A 23,215-nucleotide genomic window follows, 5' to 3' on the forward strand; every position below is an offset into this window, starting at 1 on the left:
GTAAATATTTTCCCAGAACCCCACTATCTCTTTGCATTCCCACCCCATGTGTAGAAAGGTTCCCGCCCTGTTGTTGTATCTCCAACAAACATCACTACAGTTTTTATACATTTTTGCCAGTCTAACCAGGGTCAAGTACCATCTGTATTGCATTTTCGTTACATTCTCTCTTAAATTGTAGCATGCCGTAAATTTAATATCCCTGTCTCACAGTAGTTGATTTCCTTATAAAACCCATGTGGACTCTCTCCTTTCCATCTATTAGGTATGCATGCCATCCAAATTGAGTTCCTACTTCCTCCAGATCTAACACATCAGTGTCCTTTAACTTAATCCACTCCCTAAAGCAGGTCAGACCTGCTGCAGCATGATATAATTCCAGGTCAGGTAGGTCAAATCCGCCTCTCTTTCTCCGATCAATAAGTAATTTATATTTTATTGTAGGTGTTTTTTGGATGGAATGGCAAATTGCACATCATTCCTATTCGCCAATCAAAAGATCACAGCAATCTTTTTTTTTTACTTCAATTTTTTATCGGTTTTCACAAAATTACAAACAAACACATAAAACAAACAAACATAAATCATAACCGTATTAAAAATTACACTTATTAACATTGTTAAGTGCCTTCCTCACTTCCCCTTCATTGAATTTCAATGCATATCCTTTTAAGGGTTTTCCAAATCACAGTTCTTATAAAGTTTAACTTGAACATTAACATCCTTAGATCTTTTCATTTTGAAATTACACCTATTAATTCATCACTTAACTTATATAGAATCCTAAGTCGATTCAGTATCTGCAAGCTGATTCCAATTCATCTAACTTGACATATTTAACTAAATAATAATTAAATTTAGTCCATTCTTCCTGATATGCCTCCTCCTTCTGGTCGCGGACTCTTCCGGTTAGGTTGGCTAGCTCCGAAAAACCCATCATCTTCAAGGATCGCAGCAATCTTAATAGTTGCAGCCCAATGTCATCATCCTGAACTAACCAAAATCATTTGGCTCTTCAGATAAGCCCTCATCATATCATGTGGCGACATATAACAATTTTTTTGTCTTTCTTTTTAAGACTTTGGCTAATATTCCTATTCACTAAATGTCTTCCAAAGTCCTCTTTCATCCATCTACAAAAGAGTTCAAGATAAATCACAATTGCCATGCCTAGCTGATTCTCTTTTCATGTATACAACTCCCACTTTATTCTTTTCAGGGTTCTGGAACAGACATTTGCTACATACAATACCTAAAAGCACCCAGGGGAGCGCTGGGGAGCCTGCCTTTCTAAGTGTTGACAAATGATATGATACAAATGTGATAAAGGGTATTTTTAGTTATTTTCCCATGCCCTTTCTCTTTTCTATACAAATGTGTTTTGTAAGGGTTGTTCAATAATGTTTGCGTTATTATTTTTCTTTTTTGGTTTTCCCTCTGTATGAATTCTGTGATGGGAAGTAAGCTGCATCCTCTTAGTGAAGCTCTTTCCACATTCCAAGCACTGATATGGTTTCTCCCCTGTATGAATTCTTTGATGGGTCTTGAGATGGGTGCTTTGACTGAAGTTTTTCCCACATTCACAGCACTGATATGGTTTCTCCCCTGTATGGACTCTTTGATGGGAAGTGAGATGTGCACATTGACTAAAGCGCTTTCCACATTCCAAGCACTGATAGGGTTTGTCCCCTGTATGAATTCTTTGATGAGAAGAGAATGTGGCACTGTGACTGAAGCTCTTTCCACATTCCAAGCACTGATACGGTTTCTCACCTGTATGAATTCTTTGATGGGAAGTGAGATGGGTCCCCTGGCTGAAGCTCTTTCCACATTCAAAGCACTGATAGGGTTTCTCCCCCGTATGAAGTTTTTGATGCAAACTAAGAGACTTCATATACCCGAAGCTCTTTCCACATTCAAGGCATGGATATGGTTTCTCGCCTGTATGGACTCTTTGATGGGAAGTGAGATCACCTCTCTGACAAAAGCTCTTTCCACATTCGAAACACTGATCGGGTTTCTCCCCTGTGTGAACTCTATGGTCCATAGTTAGATTGGAACTTTGACTGAAGCTCTTTCCGCATTCTAAGCATTGATAGGGTTTCTTCCCTGTATGAATTCTTTGATGGGAAGTGAGACTGGAACTGTGACGAAAGTTCTTTCCACACTCAAGGCATTGAAAGGGTTTCTCCCCTGTATGAATTCTTTGATGGAAAGTGAGACTGTTCTTGCAGGTGAAGCTCTTTTCACATTCCAAGCACTGATAAGGTTTCTCCCCTGTATGAATTATTTGGTGCAAAGTGAGACTGTGCCTGAGACTGAAGCTCTTCCCACATTTTAAGCATTGATATGGTTTCTCCCCTGTATGAATTCTTTGATGGGAAATGAGATGGGGCCCCTGGCTGAAGCTCTTTCCACATTCAAAGCACTGATATGGTTTCTCCCCTGTATGAATTCTTTGGTGCAAAGTGAGATGGGCCCCCTGGCTGAAGCTCTTTCCACATTCAAAGCACTGATATGGTTTCTCCCCCGTATGAAGTTTTTGATGCAAACTAAGACACTGCCTATACCCAAAGCTCTTTCCACATTCCAGGCATGGATATGGTTTCTCCCCTGTATGAAGGCTGTGATGGGAAGTAAGCTGCCACCTCTTACGGAAGCTTTTTCCACATTCCAAGCACTGATATGGTTTCTCACCTGTATGGACTCTTTGATGGGAAGTGAGATCACCTCTCTGACGAAAGCTCTTTCCACATTTCAAGCACAGATGGGGTTTCTCCCCTGTATGAATTCTGTTATGGGAAGTGAGAGAGTCGCTCCGACTGAAGGTCTTTCCACATTCCAAGCACTGATAGGGTTTCTTCCCTGTATGTATTATTTGATGGGAAGTGAGATGTGCACTTTGACTAAAGCGCTTTCCACATTCCAAGCACTGATAGGGTTTCTCCCCTGTATGAATTCTTTGATGGCAAGTGAGATTCTCTCTGTGACTGAAGCTCTTCCCACATTTCAAGCACTGATAGGGTTTCTCCCGTGTATGGACTCTTTGATGAGAAGTTAGATTGCAACTTTGACTGAAGCTCTTTCCGCATTCTAAGCATTGATAGGGTTTCTTCCCTGTATGAATTCTTTGATGGGAAGTGAGACTGGAACTGTGACGAAAGCTCTTTCCACACTCAAGGCATTGAAAAGGTTTCTCCGCTGTATGAATTCTTTGATGGATACTGAGACCATCTTTCCGATTAAAGCTCTTTCCACATTCTAAGCATTGATAGGGTTTCTCCCCTTTATGAATTCCTTGATGGGAAGTGAGACCGGAACTGTGACGAAAGCTCTTTCCACACTCAAGGCATTGAAAGGGTTTTTCCCCTGTATGAATTCTTTGATGGGAAGTGAGACCATCTTTCCGATTGAAGCTCTTTCCACACTTTAAGCACTCATAGGGTTTCTCCCCTGTATGAATTATTTGATGGGAAGTGAGCTGTTCCTTCCGACTGAAGTTATTTCCACATTCCAAGCACTGATAGGGTTTCTCCCCTGTATGAATTCTTTGATGGCAAGTGAGACCATTCTTCCGAGTGAAGCTCTTCCCACATTCTCTGCACTGATACAATTGCTCTCCGCTGTTAGTTCTTTCATGTGAAGAGATTCTATCCCTCCGAACAAAGCTCTTTCCTTGATGTGAGGTGGACTGGGGGCTCTGGCAGATGTTCTCTCCGCACTTTGTATATTTATCTGACTTCTCTGCTATGTGAATTCTGTTGTGGTCCCCCTTGGTCTTCCCTTCCAATTCATCACCATCTACAATTAAGAGAAAAGCTAATTAGAGCCTCAGGAAGAACAAAGTTAATGAATGCTTGTGATAGAGGAGGAACTGAAGAGAGTTAGATGTGAGCCCTTACTATAGTTTTCACTGTTGGCTGGTATTAACTGACACATTGCTTGGTTTTTATCTGGGATAGATTTTGTTTGGCTCAATCCTGGAATCCACTCCATTTCCAATTTCCCTTAAAGCTCTGAGGCTGACATTTAAGAAGGCTTGGGCAGTTCAGACAACCTGGTCATTGCTTTAAAAGGCATGACTAGAAGGGAAATAATTGCAGAGAAAACAGTGGATATCCCTCCATTCAGGGTTCATGGTGGGGATGTTAGAATCCCGAATGCTGTTGGTCTCCATCTAAATAGTGAAGGTTCATCACATAGAGGTATGTATGGACTTTCAAAGTTACTTGCTTAATTTCAGAACAGATATTATGATCCAACAGGAAGCATTACCAAGAGGGTCCATGACCCCATGATTCTCCTCCTTGACTTCCTTATGCAGAGCTCTCTGGTCAAGATCCAGCAAATTGTCCGTGAAACAAACATTCACCTTCACCTTCAACTGCACACTCCCCACCAGCAGTTATCTCAATCTGGTTGGTCTAAACTTAAATATATACCTAAATCACTTTCTTCAGTTTGAACCTCCCTCCCATGTTCAAGAGTAGACTAGTTCTGTATTGTTTCATTGGTGACAGAATAGGAAAAGTGACTATAACTCACACTTAATCTAAACACAACAGCCGCAAGAGCTCCTGACTAGGCATTCAGCTATGCAATGTTGAATCTTCTCTGTTCTCTCCTGTTTCCCTTTTTTTCTTTCAATTTAAACCAATTCAGGAACCCAGAACTCATACACTGACCACTAATGGTGAACCATATGCTCGAGATACCTGGTCTATCTATTTGTATATTAGTCCTATGATCCTTGTTTTTAAAAGCAAATAAAAAGTTATTCCCCCCTTCATGGATCACTGCCTTGCCGTGGCGAAGGGGCTTGAATAACTCAGAGAAGCTATGAGCTATGCCGTGCAGGACCACCCAAGATGGACAGGTCATAGTGGAGAGTTTTGACCAAACCTGATCCACCTGGAGCAGGAGCCAGCAAGCGACTCGAGTGTCCCTGCCAAGAAAACTCCATGGAGGGGACTTCCGGGGTGGCGCCACCGGCAATGGCGGTCTTCCTCTGAACTGGAGGGGAAGCTCCGCGGGAAATGGGTCTTCTCCGCTACGGCGAAGCGGGGACCCTTTCAGAAATCACAGGCGGAAGAAGCCTGTGACCATGGGACTCGGCGGGCACCTTTAGCGCCCCCCCAACTCGCGAAAGAACCCACGAACGGGCTCCAAAGTGAAGAGGGGGAAGTGGCGCGGTGCTGTAAGTCAACTGCTATTTCCGTGGAGCGAAGCCGCATAGCTGTTGCCGGAGGAGCGCTGCCTTTTTCCTGGGACAATTTGGACTCTAAAATAAGCACCCATGAGTAATTAGAATCTTGAACAATTGGACATTAAATAAGGATTAACGAGCAGAAAAGAATTGGATTTTAAAATATTTTTTTCTATTTGGTACGGAGCGGGAAGGTCTAAACAGGAAGTCAGCCTTCCGTTCCTTTGTAAACAGAACAAAGCAAAGACTATCTAAACTAGAGCTAAGAAAATCGTCTTTAAAGGATTGGATTCCATCATTTATAATTGTGCAACCCCCTTTTTTGACAGAAGAAGGGGGAGGACTATCTTTGGATTGTTCAAAGTGAGTTTAAGCAAAGTAATTTTCCTCCGTCCTGATACTGGAGCAGGGGTGTCAGGACCGACGTTTGAAGTTCATTGACCAGAAACAAGTGGTTTTGACAGATAGTGAAAAGAGGAGAAACATAGTGATTCCATCGTCCCTCTTCGCATTTGAAAGGAACAAATTTTGACAAAGTATCTTAAAAGGGGAAATTTTGTTGCGAGAACAAATAGAAGTTTTCTCCCTAGAGGGAGACTGTGAAACTGTAACTAACTCCAGAGAGCCGGCAGCTGTTATAGATTACGATCGTGGGAACAGGCATCTGACCTTGCAGAACAATGTATTCAGAAACCTTGTTGTGTGCCCTTTACAAAACAAATGCCCTACTGGAACAATTACATGAAAAAGTGAAATGGATGAAGACTTCGGTCAGAAATTTGGGTCAAGCAGTGGGAAACTTTGAACAGGCAGTGGGAAAATATGTGGAGCCCACTCAGGAATCACATCAAGAGTGTGTTTTGACAGATCAGGCCCAACAGGAATATGAGTTTTCGGATTGACAAATGATCCTGGGAAAAGCCAGATTTGGAAAGAAAATGTCTGGTTTGGTCTGGAAATGGGGGGCTGGATGGATTCCCCAATGCTGGGATGTCTGGACTTTTCAAATATGGTAATGAGCCGTGAGATGTTTGGCACTGTGTGGGATCTTAACCTTGGAGGGCTTCTGAAATATGCTATTAAATACCACATGGAATTTAAGGTTGAATATGGAAAAGGGGCTGATATGTCGAGAAGGGCTGAAAATACTGTTAAGCTGGAGTTATCACGAGCAGGAGAAAAGGGAAAATATAGCTACAAACATGAAGAAGAGTCGCGGAAGGGGCCAGGTTAATGAGCTAGATTGATGTGATAATGAGGACTGACAAAACCTGGAAGATCAGACTTATTTGTATTTGTATTTTTTGTTTTTTTCTCTCTTTTTATTAGAAGTGTTTTATAATAATTGATGAGCATTAGAAAAATGCTGGAATGGAATTACTTGGTTTTAGTAAAAATGTTCAAAGAATTATGAAAGAATGTTATAAGCTGGTATGGACAAAATTTAAGTTTTAAGATTTAAGATTTATCTTATTATAGAAAGCTAAGATTAAGATTGTTTAGGGTAATGCAATGACAGAATTTCTTATAATATGGAAAGGATTTGCTGGGATAATTAATAACTAGGATACAAAGAAAGGGAGGAGGAGGAGGTCTAAGAAAGAAGGTGATGACAGTTGAGGATTTGGAAATAATGAATTGGTTTTTTTTGTTTTTTCCCCCTTTTTGTAATTGTTTTTAATTGTTTTAATTGTTTGTGTGGTATTGTTGAATTTTTTCTTTTTTCCTATCTATATGGTGGGAGGGTTTTGTCTTTCTTCTTTTTTTAACTTGCCAATTATTTTTATATTTTTCTTTGCTTTTATTTCATTTTGTAATATTTTGAAAATCTCAATTATTATATCAATTATTTTTTTTTTTAAAAAAAACTCCATAGAGAAAGACAACAGGCATACAGTGGTGCCTCGCAAGACGAAATTAATCCGCTCCGCGAGTCTCTTCGTCTAGCGGTTTTTTCGTCTTGTGAAGCAAGACCACTGACGGCTTAGCGGATTAGCGGCTTTTAGCGGCTTAGCGGATCAGCTGATAAGCGGCTTAGCGGCTTAGAAAAAGGGGGAAAGGGAAAAAAACCCGCAGGAACTCGCAAGACATTTTTGTTTTGCAAAGCAAGCCCATAGGGAAATTCGTTTTGCAAAGCGCCTCCAAAACGGAAAACCCTTTCGTCTAGCGGGTTTTCCGTCTTGTGAGGCGTTCGTCTTGCGGGGCACCACTGTATAAAAGTTATGACGCTGGAAGATGAGCCCCTCAGGTCGGAAGGTGTCCAACATGCTACTGAGGAAGAGCGGAGGACAAGTACAAGTATATTCAGAGCTGATGAAGCAGCTGGGCCAAAGCCGAAAGGTCGCTCAGTTGCGTATATGCCTGGAAGCGAAAGGAAAGTCCAATGCTGTAAAGAAAAATATTGCATAGGAACCTGGAATGTAAGAACTGTGAACCTTGGTAAGTTGGATGTGGTCAAAAATGAGATGGCAGGAATAAATATTGACATCCTGGGCATCAGTGAACAAAAATGGACAGGAATGGGCGAATTCAGTTCGGATGACCATCATATCTACTACTGTGGGCAAGAAGCCCGTAAAAGAAATGGAGTGGCCCTCATAGTCAACAAAAGAGTGGCGAAAGCTGTACTGAGATGAAATCTCAAAAATGATAGAATGATCTCGATACGAATCTAAGGCAGACCTTTTAACATCACAGTAATCCAGGTTTATGCACCAACCACTGGTGCTGAAGAAACTGAAATTGACCAATTCTATGATGACTTACAACACCTTATAGAAATGACACCAAACAAGGATGTTCTTCTCATTATACGGGATTGGAATGCTAAAGTAGGGACTCAAGAGATAAAAGGAACAACTGGCAAGTTTGTCCTTAGAGTTCCAAACAAAGCAGGGCAAAGGCTGATAGCGTTCTGCCAAGAGAACAAGCTGGTCATCACAAACACGCTTTTCCAACAACACAAGAGACGACTCTACACATCGACATCACCAGATGAGCAGCATCAAAATCAGATTGATTATATTCTCTGCAGCCAAAGATGGAGAAGCTCTATACAAGTCAGCAAAAACAAGACCTGGAGCTGACTGTGGCTCAGATCATCAGCTTCTTATAGCAAAATTCAAGCTTAAAGTGAAGAAAGTACGAAAAACCACTGGGCCGGTAAGATACAATCTAAATCAAATCCCTTATGAATACACAGTGGAAGTGAGGAACAGGTTTAAGGATTTAGATTTGGTGGACAAAGTGCCTGGAGAACTATGGATGGAGGCTCGTAACGTTATACAGGAGGCAGCAACTAAAACCATCCCAATGAAAAGGAAATGCAAGAAAGCAAAGTGGTTGCCCAACGAGGCCTTACAAATAGCGGGGGAGAGAAGGCAAGCAAAATGCGTGGGAGATAGTGAAAAATACAGGAAATTGAATGCAGATTTCCAAAAAATAGCAAGGAGAGACAAGAAGGCCTTCTTAAACGAGCAATGCAAAGAAATAGAGGAAAACAATAGAATGGGAAAAACCAGAGGTCTGTTCAAGAAAATTGGAGATATGAAAGGAACATTTCATACAAAGATTACCATAATAAAAGACAAAAGTGGTAAGGACCTAACAGAAGCAGAAGACATGAAGAAGAGGTGGCAAGAATACACAGAGGAATTATACCAGAAAGATATGGATGCCTCGTACACCCCAGGTAGTGTGCTTGCTGACCTGCCGATACAGCGTCAGGGCTCCGGCAATCACGGCAAGCCTCTTCACACCCGGCTGGTCCCCTCGACACCCCACTACCCTTGGGGCTTTTTTGGGGGGTGTCTAACCCTGGCACTCACCCCCACTGCTCAAAAGCCCCAGTAACAGTCGTCTTTTAAACGGACGACTCACACCGCCTTGCCATTTCCCTTCGCAGACAAATTGGAAGCCCAGGATCAGGTTACTTTCAAGAGTCATGAATTCTAATGCTGCCTGAAGGATCGGTAAGTTGTCTGACATTGGTAGAGCATTCAGTCACGGTGCTGGTTTTAGACATTTTGAGCTGCCAATACATTGTGGTGGTCGGGGAGCTGTGATGTATTCCTAGCTCAAATTGCCTGCAGATGTCAAAGGTGCAGACAGGCAGGTGGAGGAACCCGAAATGGTGCCCCCCGAGCAAGCCCCAATACCTCTCCGGTTCCATCCATGTCTCCATCTCCACTCCCCTGGAACTCACCAGATCTCTCAGAGGTCCCTGGGAGGGAACGCTCAGAGGTTGTGAGGAGGGATGCAGGAGACAACCTGACCAGGTCAACCGTCCATCTTCCCCCTTCCATCCTTACGAGCTTTGCAGGATCCATCTCTTTCATCCTTCCTGAGCAGTCAAGAAGCGAAAACAAGCTGCAGGGTCCTGGGAGAGAGGAAGAAACAAAGGGAGCCTCAGAGGCCCTGCAGGGATTCTCTTCCCCTAGATATTCTCCTGCTCCTGGAGAAGCACAAATGGGGCAGCCCCTTCCCCAAAAAAACCCCATTTTTAAACATCTCCAGTGATTCCAATTTCTTCCGTATGCTCCTCACCCCACTTGCAAGCCTGGCATGGTCTGCACAGTAGTGACCTGAGAGTAGATCCCATTGAACTCAGTGGGGATAACTGACAGAACTTGGTAAAAAAAACCAGTCACCGTCCTGTCCGCAAGCTTGAAAACTGAAACCCCAGATCATTGGCAGAAAAGAGCAGAGTAGATATTACATGTAGGTGCCCCCATGCTAGGTGTTTTGTGTGGAGAACCCTGTTCACAATCTTTGAGCTCTCTCATCACAAGCCAGACAGATGTTGTAGCCGTATCCACCTCTGTCAAGAGTTGCATGGGGACCAAATCTGTATGTGGAAGCAGAGGAGCCATTTTCGCAAGACTACAGTCCCAAAATGTGGCCCCCACCCTGGCACGGAAGCAATCAAAGTATAGATCTTCCACATGTCCTAAATCTGCAGTGTTCTTAAGAACACCAGGCATGTATATCCTCCAAAAACTCCAGAGGTGAGCTTTACGCTCCTCTTGTGACAAGATTCCCAAAGGCTTAGGGTAGCTTGATAGAACTAGTCTATTTTGAGATAGTACCAATGTCCCCTGTTAGTAGTAGGAGCCACACAATGACTGATAATCCCTCTTTTGTCCCAGAAGGTGGGGAGTAGGTGTCTTTCATCCTTGCTTTATTCTTCTTGATAATACATAAATAAATGTCCCCTTCTGTATCTTACATTTTTCTAAGAGAGTATTAATCACAATCATGCCCCCGCCCAAAGAGGCTTCCCTTGAGGCTCTGGGCTGGAGACCTGAGCTGATCTGGAGGAGGAATATTCTGGCAGGGGGAAAGGCCGGCCTGGCAGGGGCTCCTCCACTGGAAGGGGCATTCTGGGCATGCCCTCTCCCCCCCCCGACCCCTCCCTCCTTCCCCAAAGAGGATGCCAAGGAAGAGCAGAGCTGCAGACCCCCTGGAAACTCGCCCCCTCCCAGGCTTGGCAGAGAGGAATGGGGGGGGCAGGACCCTCTGCTCCCAGACTTGGGGGTCTCCCCCTGCAGCCCCGGGACCCCCTTCTCCCATGGGCACCCCAAGGGGGAAGAGAGAGGAGACTCACCGCATTCTTCCCAGGAGAGAAACCGAGGCAGCGCGGGGAGGAGACAAGAGAGAAAAGACGGGACTGGGTACGGAGGGAGGGGATTCTGCTCTGGAGGACCCGCCCCGCCTCTCCACTTCCTGTCCTCTCTAGGACTCCGGCTCTGTTCGATTTAACCCTTCGCAAGCTGAGCACAGCCTCCTCCCTTCCCAGAATCCGGGGGTCCAGGGCATGTGCAGAGTTCTCTGTGATTCTCGGCTCAGAGGCCCTGAAGAGAGCAGCTTAGTGCCCTGCCCCCATTATTAAATAAAATAATAATAATGCTTCAGCTGGGTTCTGGGTTCAAGCCCCGCTTTAGGCATGGCAAAGGGTTGGACTGGATGACCCTCGACCCCTCTGGGGATCTATTAAATGCAAATAAATCAATCAGAACACTCCCCACTTGGAGAACTCGCTCCAGACTCAGAAAGGGAACTTCAGTGGGGACAAAGGTCGGGTTCTGCATTCAGGCAGGAAGACTCGGAGGGACAAATATCCGATGGGGCGCCCCCACCTGGCTGCTCTCCCTCCCGCCCCCTCCCCAAATTCGGGAGGAGTGTTGGAGGCAGCTTCCTTCCCGCTGTTTCCGATTCAACTTCAGAATCTTAGAATTCAGAGAACCGTAGAGTTCTGGAGTTGGAAGGGACCCCTGAGGGTCATCTAGTCCAGGCGGGGGAAGGTGGGGCGGCATGGCCAGGATCCGGGAGGGGAATTTGGCCCGGGACAGTCCCTCCGCTTTCCTGGAAGCCTAGTCCTGAAGAGGGCCCCTTCGCTTGGGGGGAGCCTGGTCCCCTTTGGCTCTGCTTTGTCCCCAGCGATGCCCAAGGGGATCCTCCATGGACAAAGCCAGTCTACCTTGCAACGGGGGAGAAGGAGAAGGGGAGGATGCTCTTCAACTCCTGCCAGGAGGCTGGGCTAGGTGGGCCCTGGTCCTGATCCAGCAGGGCTCTTCTTATGGAGCCTCCAAGCCCACAAGCACTCTACCCAGACGGCTCTGTTCTGTGGGGCGTTGGGCTGCTGTGAGGACAGGAGGCTGGGCTAGGTGGGAGGGGTCCCCTTGGTCCGGACCCAGATGCTGCTGCTGATGATGATGATAATGATTTGGGGCTCTCCTGAGGCCCTTCCGCTCCTAGAATCACGCCCAGGGGCCATCTAGTCCACCCCCTTCTTCCTCCTCCTCGCAGGAGCGTCATTTGCCTCCGGTGGCCAAGCTGGGCTTCTGGTTCCTGGAGGAGGCTGGGGGCAGAGGCTCAATCATGCCCACTGCCCTCAAGCAGCGCCCCGCCATTTTGTTCCTGCCCCCACCCAGGAGACGCCTGGAAGAATCAGTCCTGGAGTCCAAGTTGCCCCCGGAGGTCGAGGCCAGCCTGGTCTTCCAGGTCCTGGGTCTGGAGACCCCCACCCTTAAAATAAAAACCAGGCCTGCCCTTTGCAAAGCCCAGCCTGCCCCCTTCCCCTCCCTTCTCCTTCACCTTGAAGCACCTCTAAATTCAGCCTCACTGTGATATACCCATTTCACAGGCGCCACAACTGAGGCTGGGAAACTGCACCCATTTCGCTGTGGGGCTGATGCGGCATTTCCCAACCTGGGCATGAGTTAATTATTATGCCCCCCCCACACACACCCTTGATTTGTCTCCTTTCCAGCACTCCTGCGTTAAGAAGTAAAATTAAATTAAATGATTCTCTGGATCTTCAGTGTCAGCAAACGCTCCTTCCCCAATCTGTTTTTAAACCACCAGTGTCAGAATTGGTTTCTTTGGAGGTTTTCCAAAGGGAGGCTGGAAGGCCAAATGTCAGGGGTTCTTTATTGCAGGGGGTGGGACTAGATGTCCGTTGGGGTCCAACCTCACAGTTGTTTACTATTATTATTAGTTCCTTTTTAAAAGATCAGTGTTGAACAACACTAAACAACAACACACTATATCATTATAAGAGTTAACAATTCCAATTCCATATATGCTTATCTAATGTCTAGGTGATATTATTATCCAAAAACATGTATGTTGATTCCTAACCTACTATATTTGGTATAAATGCATTCCAACTCTACAACTCTTTCTGATCATTTTATAATGGCCTTGTAGCGGATCCCACCTCAAGCCTCCCATTAATAAAGTTGCATTATGTCCCTGCTAATGGCCCCCAATGAAATATAGTGGATCTGCCTCATGGTACACCCATTAAATGAATTTCTGTCATTGACCACAGCATCTCTTGTGTGAGGGAAAACTTGGTGATTTAGAATCTTGGTCTGAAGCTGAACAAACACAAAAATTTCTATTGTCCCAAAAAAACCTGCTGTCAGGAGATGTGTTCTTTCTGGCGGAAGTCAACTTATTCCTTCAACTTGGAGGATGTCACGGCACTAAACGCAGCAGGACAGCCACAGCTTTTCTTCCGCTCCGCTTGCCAAAAAGCAGTTGCTCCACTTCAGGCAGATGTTCCGCTTTCTAGAAACGGGGGCCAAATGTTCCCTGGGTTTCTGCTTCTTCCCTCTCGCTCCTTCCCTGAGTTGTGTCCCCATTCAATCCTTGGGACGCAGCCCTGCTTCCATCACAGATTCAGACTTGGGGGGGGGGGTTCGTGAGCGAGGGGCCCTTTTCCTCTGCTCTCCTCCCTCTCAGCCACTCATAACCCACCTACTTTCAGCAGCAGCCAGAAGCATCATAACCAGACACTGGAGAGACCTGTCAGGAGTAAGCATGGACCAATGGTACCAAATAGTATGGGAAGCAGCCTTACTAGAAAAAATAATAAAAATGATTTGGAAGGGGGGAAAATGGGCTCTGCTTCGGCATGCTGTGCCCCCTCCCAAAACATCTGTAAACTAAACTTCACGGTAAGAAAAAATTCTATCTTAAAATGTATTGCTGATTCATTTTTTGAAAGTTTTAAAGAGTTGTTTCTACCAATAATTATATTCAGTCTCATTATAAATCACTTTTTTATTTTTTAATAAACCTGTCATGTATATGTAGTAGAAATTCAAAAAGTGGTTCCCAGACTGGAGGTTATCCACACAGAAACCCAAAAGAAAAGGAGGAAGTCTCCAAGTAGAAAGATAGGCCTTTATTGAAATAAAAATGTGTCTGCAAAGAACCACATCCCTCATTCCTTTTTTTTAATTAAAATATTTTATTAACATATAAAACGCATACATGTACACAGTACATAAAGTGGTACCTCAGGTTACATACACTTCAGGTTACATACTGTCAGGGGCTCAGGAGCAGAGGCACAGGAGAGGGAGGAAATGGAGAGCGAGGGGGAGGAATCCGAGGGGAGCGTAGGCGGTGACAGTGGTCCGAGGGATTCCATGAGCCTCTCCAGCGAATCGGAAGATTCACAGAAGGGAGCGCCGATGGCCAGGGCAAGGGGGGTGCCAAGGGGGAAACCCCAGAAGGAAGGGGCCAGCGGGGACTCCCAGAGCAGCAGTTGGAAATCAGGACCAGCTTCCCCACCAGAGCGCAGTGGGGGGGAGGAGTCCCAGGCATCGGGACCAGTGCTCTCACCACCAGCGAGAGGAGATGAGTCAGGAGTGACCACGCCTCCATCGGAGAGCGGGGAAACGGTCAAGAGGAAAGTTACCGGCTGGGCGCGTGCGCCAAGTTCAAATGTACAGGCGAGCGGCACAGCAGGTAGCCCGGATAGGGAACCAGGTCCTAAAGCCCGCCGGAAGGAGGGGCAAGAATCAGGGGGGTCAGCGTCAGAAGAGTCCAGAAAGGATGAAACCCCAGGGGGCAGACGGACCCAGAGGAGGAAAGAACAACGGAAGAGGTGGAGTAAGGCTAGAGTCTTAAACTGGTGTTCAGGGGGCGGAGACTCAGATGGAGCTTCGCCGGTCTAGGTTCTAAGACGTAGAGTTGCACGCTGTGGTTTGGAAATGGAAACTAATCTTCAATAAAGACTTTTGTACATTATTAGTGACTAGCGTTGGTCCTCTGTGAGCTGGGACCTAGAGGCAACTCTGACACATACGTTTCAGGTTACAGACTCCGCTAACCCAGAAATAGTACCTCAGGTTAAGAACTTTCCTTCAGGATGAGAACAGAAATTGTGTTCCGGCGGCGCGGCGGCAGCAGGAGGCCCCATTAGCTAAAGTTGTGCTTCAGGTTAAGAACAGTTTCAGGTTCAGAACGGACCTCCGGAACGAATTAAGTTCTTAACCCGAGGTACCACTCTGTAAACAATACCTTATTTCCTAACATAAAGCATACCTAACATTACTCTATATTATACTTACCTATACTATACATACAAACACACCTACCCCACATGAACAGCCGCAAGGTGACTTGAGCCAGTGTGGTGTAGTGGTTAAGAGCGGTAGACTCGTAATCTGGGGAACCGGATTCGCTTCCCCGCTCCTCCACCTCACTGTTTGTTGTGGGGGAGGAAGGGAAAGGAGAATGTTAGCCGCTTCGAGACTCCTTCGAGTAGTGATAAAGCGGGATATCAAATCCAAACTCTTCTTCTTCCAGCCATTCTTGTTACGCTACTTTATTTTTCCAATTGACTTAAACGCATTTCATTATTTCTTTAATCTCTCTTTACTTTACTCTCCTTTCACTCTAATCATGTTCTGAATTCTCTGTCTTCACTTGCTCCTCTTTTACCTCACATTCTAGGAGCAAATCATATAGTTTGGAAATATGTTTACTTTTAGATTAGATTAAGTACTCATCCAATCTTGAAATTTCTTTCTCAAATCCCTTTTGTTTATCTTTTGCCAATCTCTGATTAATTTAAAGAACTGCAGCCAATTGTTCAAATATCTCCTAACTTCCTTATATTTTTTTCAATTTAAGTTTATTATTTTCCTTTCCCAGTAATCCTTATATGCTGCCCAGTTGTTATTCATATTCTTTCTCTTTACGGTCATGATTTCTAAGGTGAGGTCCACCAAGGTGTTTTTCTGAGAATCAGAACTTACAGGGTTAAACAGCCTGCCTTCTGAGAGGTGTGGCTTAGTCCTGCTGGCCACATGACCCGGAAGCTGTACACGGCTCCCTCAGCCAATAAAGCGAGATGATCGCCGCAACCCCAGAGTCGTCAGCCTGGACTGGAACTAAGGGTCAAGGGTCCCTTTATCTTTACCTAAAGCTTCTTTAGATCAGAAAGAAGCCGGTGTATGGACCTGTTATTTATTGCACCTACACAAGGCACACCACTGCTGCAATACTCTGCTTGAAACTGGGAAGAAGAAGAAGAAGAAGAAGAAGAAGAAGAAGAAGAAGAGGAGGAGGAGGAGGAGGAGGAGGAGTTTGGATTTGATATCCCGCCTTTCACTCCCTTTCCCCTTCATGGATCACTGCCTTGCCATGGCGAAGGGGCTTGAATAACTCAGAGAAGCTATGAGCTATGCCGTGCAGGGCCACCCAAGATGGACAGGTCATAGTGGAGAGTTTTGACCAAACGTGATCCACCTGGAGGAGGAACCGGCAAGCCACTCCAGTATCCCTGCCAAGAAAACTCCATGGACAAAGACAACAGGCATATAAAAGATATGACGCTGGAAGATGAGCCCCTCAGGTCGGAAGGCGTCCAACATGCTACTGGGGAAGAGCGGAGGGCAAGTACAAGTAGATCCAAAGCTGATGAAGCGGCTGGGCCAAAGCCGAAAGGACACTCAGTTGCGGATATGCCTGGAAGCGAAAGGAAAGTCCAATGCTGTAAAGAAAAATATTGCATAGGAACCTGGAATGTAAGAACCATGAACCTGGGTAAGTTGGAGGTGGTAAAAAATGAGATGGCAAGAATAAATATTGACATCCTGGGCATCAGTGAACTAAAATGGACGGGAATGGGTGAATTCAGTTCGGATGACCATCATATCTACTACTGTGGGCAAGAAACCCGTAAAAGAAATGGAGTGGCCCTCATAGTCAACAAAAGAGTGGCGAAAGCTGTACTGGGATGCAATCTCAAAAATGATAGAATGATCTCGATACGAATCCAAGGCAGACCTTTTAACATCACAGTAATCCAAGTTTATGCACCAACTACTTGTGCTGAAGAAACTGAAATTGACCAATTCTATGAAGACTTACAAGACCTTATAGAAGTGACACCAAAGAAGGATGTTCTTCTCATTATAGGGGATTGGAATGCTAAAGTAGGGAGTCAAGAGATAAAAGGAACAACTGGCAAGTTTGGCCTTGGGGATCAAAACGAAGCAGGGCAAAGGCTAATAGAGTTCTGTCAAGAAAACAAGCTGGTCATCACAAACACGCTTTTCCAACAACACAAGAGACGACTCTACACATCGACATCACCAGATGGGCAGCATCAAAATCAGATTGATTATATTCTCTGCAGCCAAAGATGGAGAAGCTCTATACAGTCAGCAAAAACAAGACCTGGAGCTGACTGTGGCTCAGATCATCAGCTTCTTATAGCAAAATTCAAGCTTACACTGAAGAAAGTAGGAAAAACCACTGAGCCGGTAAGATACAATCTAAGTCAAATCCCTTATGAATACACAGTGGAAGTGAGGAACAGGTTTAAGGATTTAGATTTGGTGGACAGAGTGCCTGAAGAACTATGGATGGAGGCTCGTAACATTATACAGGAGGCAGCAACGAAAACCATCCCAATGAAAAGGAAATGCAAGAAAGCAAAGTGGCTGTCCAATGAGGCCTTACAAATAGCGGGGGAGAGAAGGCAAGCAAAATGCGAGGGAGATGGTGAAAGATATAGGAATTTGAATGCAGATTTCCAAAGAATAGCAAGGAGAGACAAGAAGACCTTCTTAAACGAGCAATGCAAAGAAATAGAGGAAAGCAATAGAATGGGAAGAACCAGAGATCTGTTCAAGAAAATTGGAGATATGAAAGGAACATTTCGTACAAAAATTTCCATAATAAAGGACAAAAGTGGAAAGGACCTAACAGAAGCAGAAGACATCAAGAAGAGGTGGCAAGAATACACAGAGGAATTATACCAGAAAGAAATGGATGTCTCGTATACCCCAGGTAGTGTGGTTGCTGACCTTGAGCCAGACATCCTGGAAAGTGAAGTCAAATGGGCCTTAGGAAGCACTGCAAATAACAAGGCCAGTGGAAGTGATGGTATTCCAGCTGAACTATTTAAAATTTTAAAAGATGATGCTGTTAAGGTGCTACACTCAATATGCCAGCAAGTTTGGAAAACTCAGCAGTGGCCAGAAGATTGGAGAAGATCAGTCTACATCCCAATCCCAAAGAAGGGCAGTGCCAAAGAATGCTCCAACTACCGCACAATTGCACTCATTTCACACGCTAGCAAGGTTATGCTTAAAATTCTACAAGGAAGGCTCAAGCAGTATGTGGACCGAGAACTCCCAGAAGTGCAAGCTGGATTTAGAAGAGGCAGAGGAACCAGAGACCAAATTGCAAACATGCGCTGGATTATGGAGAAAGCTAGAGAGTTCCAGAAAGACATCTACTTCTGCTTCATTGACTATGCAAAAGCCTTTGACTGTGTCGACCACGGCAAACTATGGCAAGTTCTTAGAGAAATGGGAGTGCCAGATCACCTCATCTGTCTCCTGAGAAATCTCTATGTGGGACAAGAAGCTACAGTTAGAACTGGATATGGAACAACTGATTGGTTCAAAATTGGGAAAGGAGTACGACAAGGCTGTATTTTGTCTCCCTGCTTATTTAACTTATATGCAGAATTCATCATGCGAAAGGCTGGGCTGGATGAATCCCTAGCCGGAATTAAGATTGCCGGAAGAAATATCAACAACCTCAGATATGCAGATGACACAACCTTGATGGCAGAAAGTGAGGAGGAATTAAAGAACATTTTAATGAGGGTGAAAGAGGAGAGCGCAAAATATGGTCTGAAGCTCAACATCAAAAAAACGAAGATCATGGCCACTGGTCCCATCACCTCCTGGCAAATAGAAGGGGAAGAAATGGAGGTAGTGAGAGATTTTACTTTCTTGGGCTCAATGATCACTGCAGATGGTGACAGCAGCCACGAAATTAAAAGACGCCTGCTTCTTGGGAGAAGGGCAATGACAGGCCTAGACAGCATCTTGAGAAGTAGAGACATCACCTTGCCAATAAAGGTTCGTATAGTTAAAGATATGGTTTTCCCAGTAGTGATGTATGGAAGTGAGAGCTGGACCATAAAGAAGGCTGATCGCCGAAGAATTGATGCTTTTGAATTCTGGTGCTGGAGGAGACTCTTGAGAGTCCCATGGACTGCAAGAAGATCAAACCTCTCCATACTGAAGGAAATCAACCCTGAGTGCTCACTGGAAGGACAGATTGTGAAGCTGAGGCTCCAGTACTTTGGCCACCTCATGAGAAGAGAAGACTCCCTGGAGAAGACCCTGATGTTGGGAAAGATGGAGGGCACAAGGAAAAGGGGACGACAGAGGACGAGATGGTTGGATAGTGTTTTCGAGGTTACCAGCATGAGTTTGACCAAACTGCGGGAGGCAGTGGAGGACAGAGGTGCCTGGCGTTCTCTGGTCCATGGGGTCACGAAGAGTCGGACACAACTAAACGACTAAACAACAACAACTTTCACTCCCTTTAAGGAGTCTCAAAGCGGCTAACATTCTCCTTTCCCTTCCTCCCCCACAACAAACACTCTGTGAGGTGAGTGGGGCTGAGAGACTTCAAAGAAGCATGACTGGCCCAAGGTCACCCAGCAGCTGCATGTGGAGGAGCGAAGACGCGAAACCGGTTCCCCAGATTACGAGACTTCCGCTCTTAACCACTACACCACACTGGCTCAAGTCCAGTGGCACAGGCAAGTGTGAAGGGTGGCCAGAAATCATAGCAGGCTGTGCAAAAAACCTGCTTAAATCCAACAGTTTGGGGTTCTAGGATCCCTTTATATACATCCATATTTTATACAATGATTTCCTTATAATATGGTCCAGAAAACCCTTGTGGACTCTATCCTTTCCATCTATTAGGTATGCATACCATCCTAATCGAGTGCCTACGTCCTCCAGATCTAACTCATCAGTTTCCTTTAACATAATCCACTCCTTTAAGCAGGTCAGAGCTGCTGCACCATGATTTAATTCCAGGTCACATAGGTCAAATCCGCCTCTCTTTCTCCGATCAATAAGTAATTTATATTTTATTCTAGGGGTTGTTGTTTTTTTATGGAATGGCAAATTGCACATCATTCCTATTCACCAATCAAAGGATCGCAGCAATCTTAATAGTTGCAACCCAATGTCATCATCCTGAACTAACCAAAATGATTTGGCTCTTCAGATAAGCCCTGGTCATAATATCATATAGAACTATTTTTTTGTGTCTTTCTTTTTTAAGACTTTGGCTAATATTCCTAATCACTAAATGTCTTCCAACGTCCTCTTTCATCCATCTACAAAACAGTTCAAGATGAATCACGATTGCCATGCCTGGCTGGTTCTCTTTTCATGCATACAACTCTGACTTTATTCTTTTCAGGGTTCTGGAACAGACATTTGCTACATACAATACCTAAAAGCAGCTTGTTCTGTTCCATCAAAGGTAGGCAGGCACAGGCCTTTTCAATTAAGCTAGGCCATAGGCTTAAAAGAAATCAGAATCACCCAAATGCAGTTTTATGGAATTGTTTATTTTCTACAACGTATACATGTTATGAAAGGGCTGTCACCTGCAGGATGGAGCAAGATGTTCAGGATGGAGCAATGGCTTCAAGTTACAAGAAAGGAGATTCCAGCTAAACCTCAGGAAATACTTTAGGACAGGAAGAGTTCTTCCAGAGTGGAACAGACTCCCTTGGTAGGTGCTGGACTCTCCTTCCATGGAGTTTTTAAAGCAGAGGTTGGATGGCCACCTGTCTTGGACGAGATTCCTGACTTGCAGGGGGCAGGACCAGATGACACCCAGGCACCCTTCCTGTGGGATGTGAAACTTATAGCAGTCAAGTACATTTCTACAGTGGACATGTTTGGTGATGTTTTCTACTACTCAGGAGAAAACTTCCTGTTTCCTCCTGAGCTGGGACAGACTTCTACTACATGTAACTTGAAGTAGGTGTGGCCTATTCTGGGTAGAGGAGCACATGTCCTCCATGTTCTGAACTTTTTCTCCATTTTGTCTTTCTATATGTTAGGAGAAGTGACAGCTCAATTGCAATCACTTGGGACTAACTCCCTTATGGGATAGTTCATATAGTTAAGACACTTTTGTAACCTAAGTCTGCTTTCAGGGATGCATCTGTGAACTGAATGAGTGAGTAAACTACTTTTATATTGACTTTAACAAGATTGTGTCGTGTCTTTTTTTAAAAAAATAATTTTTATTAGATTTTTACATTTTATAACAACAGACACACACACAAAAACAAAAACAATACATATACAATTTCATACCCTAACTTTCTTTACCCTCTTTCATTGACTTCCCCCCACCCCCTCTTCATACATCCCAATTCCGATAGTTAGTTCAGCAAGTTCTTACCTAACATCTTAAAGATATTATTATTACTTTTAAAACTTAGTTCTTTTTGCTTGTCCATATTCAACTTATCCAATTCTCTTATAATCATTAATTTCTTTTTTTAAGGTCGATCTAGCTTCCCTTCCACAAATTTCTCCCCTTATTATATTAATTATAGGTCACATTAACCAAATAAGCAAATCATAACATTTTAAAATTCTATTCTCTCCCCCCTCCCTGCCCCGGTTTCTGTCCCTTCCCAAACAAATGTCCAAAAAAACAGAAAAAGAACAGTTCTCAGCCCAGATTCCTCACGTCCGAGGCCTTCAATTCTCTGTTAGTCCCTCTCTGCCAATTATATTGGTAGTCCTTTTTCTTGGTCCTCAGACCCCGAAGGAGTTCAGTCAGAGTCACATCAAATTTTCTTTTATCCAGAATGTTTAAAAGTGGTTGCTGCAAAAGGTCAGCTACTTTTCCATAGTCAAGAGGAAAGTCCTGATCATGTTGCTTTATTCTTTTTAGTTCTAATATTCCAAGTACTCCAGGGACTTCCCTCTTCTTCTTTCTCATCTTTCGCAGATTTGTAATCCAAAGGTCTTCTTCTTTATACTCTAACAATGTAGGCTCCTGATTGGTGTTTTCCACCTGTAGTGTCTCCACTCCTTCTTTCCTCTCTGTCAATTCCAAAAGCATCTCTTCTTGCTCAGCTGCAGGTTTTTTATCAGTCATATCCTTTATGCATTCAGCAGAGTTATTTGTTTTCGAATTCAAGGTCGTAAGTGCTTTGCTCATAGCCGTACTCTGCTCTTGCAGGATTCCCACGAGAAAGAACATTTTTTCTATCTCTGCCAGTAATTTTCCCTCTGCAGCCATTGTAATGTCTCTAATTCCCCCTAGGGGGCTTTCAATTACTTGATAGTCCTTTTCCAACAGTCTGTTACTTTGTTGTTATCACTACTTTGTTTCCAACCACCTCAGTTCAGATGTATCACCTTTAGTTCAGAGAGTTATTAAGTAACAAGGTTCTTAACTTTATCCACCCGTTTGACAGCTACTTTGACAGCTGTCAAACTCCTTTCTCTTTTTCCTCTGGCACACAAACAGGACACTCCCGGGTTTGGGGGGGGGGGGGAATTACACACAAAGTTCCAAAATTCCTCCCTTTCTCTCCAGCACAAAAACTTCTTCTGTCAAATTTATGAAAAAACCTTTAACATCGTAAAAACAGTAATCTTTCCACCTTAATTCTCCGTTCCTTGCTTAAGATCGTTTGTAAGTAGGGGGGGTGCGGACTTCCCTTTAGCACATCCCCCGATCGTACCGAATTCAAAGGTATTTTTTTTAAAAAGTCCAAATTCCACTCTACTCACGGGTTGTTTGTTATCCAGCCCAAATTTTGGGAAGAAAGTCAGCGCTCTCCGGCCATGGCTCGCGGCTTCGCTCCACTGAAGTAGCGGTTTACTCTCAGCACCACGCCACTCTCCGTACCCTCTCCGTAGCCTTTAAAAAGGCTCTTCGTGGGTCGGGGGGGCGCTTAAGGTGCCCACTGAGTCACCAAGTCTGCAGGCTTCCGCGCCTGCGGTTTCTAAGGGTCCCCGTGTCGCCAGCACGGCAAGACCCATCTTCAGCAGAGCCGATTCCCTCCGGAGCTCGGAGGGAATCCGCCATTAGCCGTTTGCGCTGACCCGGAAGTCCTGTGTCGTGTCTTTTTTGTTACTATAAAGAAGCAATGCGGCAGCAAGAAGCAGCTAAGTCAGCTGCTTGTGGCTGCAAAGCCAAACAGGATGTGTGTGACTATTGCCATGGCAAGAAAGGGGCAGTCCATTGTCCGTATTGAGCACCGGATGTGAGCTCAGTGTATGTCATATGATCTGTACAGGATGTACATGGGAGGAGTTGAGTGAGATTCTCTGTTGTTCGAAGAGTGCAGACATCTTTATCTGTATGGCTGTGAGAGACAGAAATAAAGACATGTAA

General features: G+C 44.6%; 1 protein-coding gene and 1 long non-coding RNA gene across 2 annotated transcripts in view; both read right to left on the reverse strand.

Moving 5' to 3' along the window:
• Window positions 1-223: 223 nt before the first annotated feature.
• Window positions 224-23,215, reverse strand: part of LOC310836670 (uncharacterized protein) — a 64,642-nt gene continuing 41,650 nt past the window's right edge. The window contains exon 6 of the mRNA XM_083722344.1: window positions 224-3,285. Within this exon, the coding sequence (XP_083578470.1) occupies window positions 1,367-3,285 (1,919 nt within the window). The 3' untranslated portion in view covers window positions 224-1,366. The remainder of the gene's footprint in view (window positions 3,286-23,215) is intronic.
• LOC310838239 lies at window positions 19,935-21,088 on the reverse strand. Its single transcript, XR_014560839.1, has 2 exons — window positions 20,634-21,088; window positions 19,935-20,211 (listed from the first exon to the last, which is right to left on the reverse strand). It is a non-coding gene; the product is annotated as an uncharacterized lncRNA (long non-coding RNA).

This window comes from Podarcis gaigeae (assembly GCF_964106915.1).
Source record: "Podarcis gaigeae genome assembly, chromosome: 2".
Classification (NCBI taxonomy): Eukaryota; Metazoa; Chordata; class Lepidosauria; order Squamata; family Lacertidae; genus Podarcis; species Podarcis gaigeae.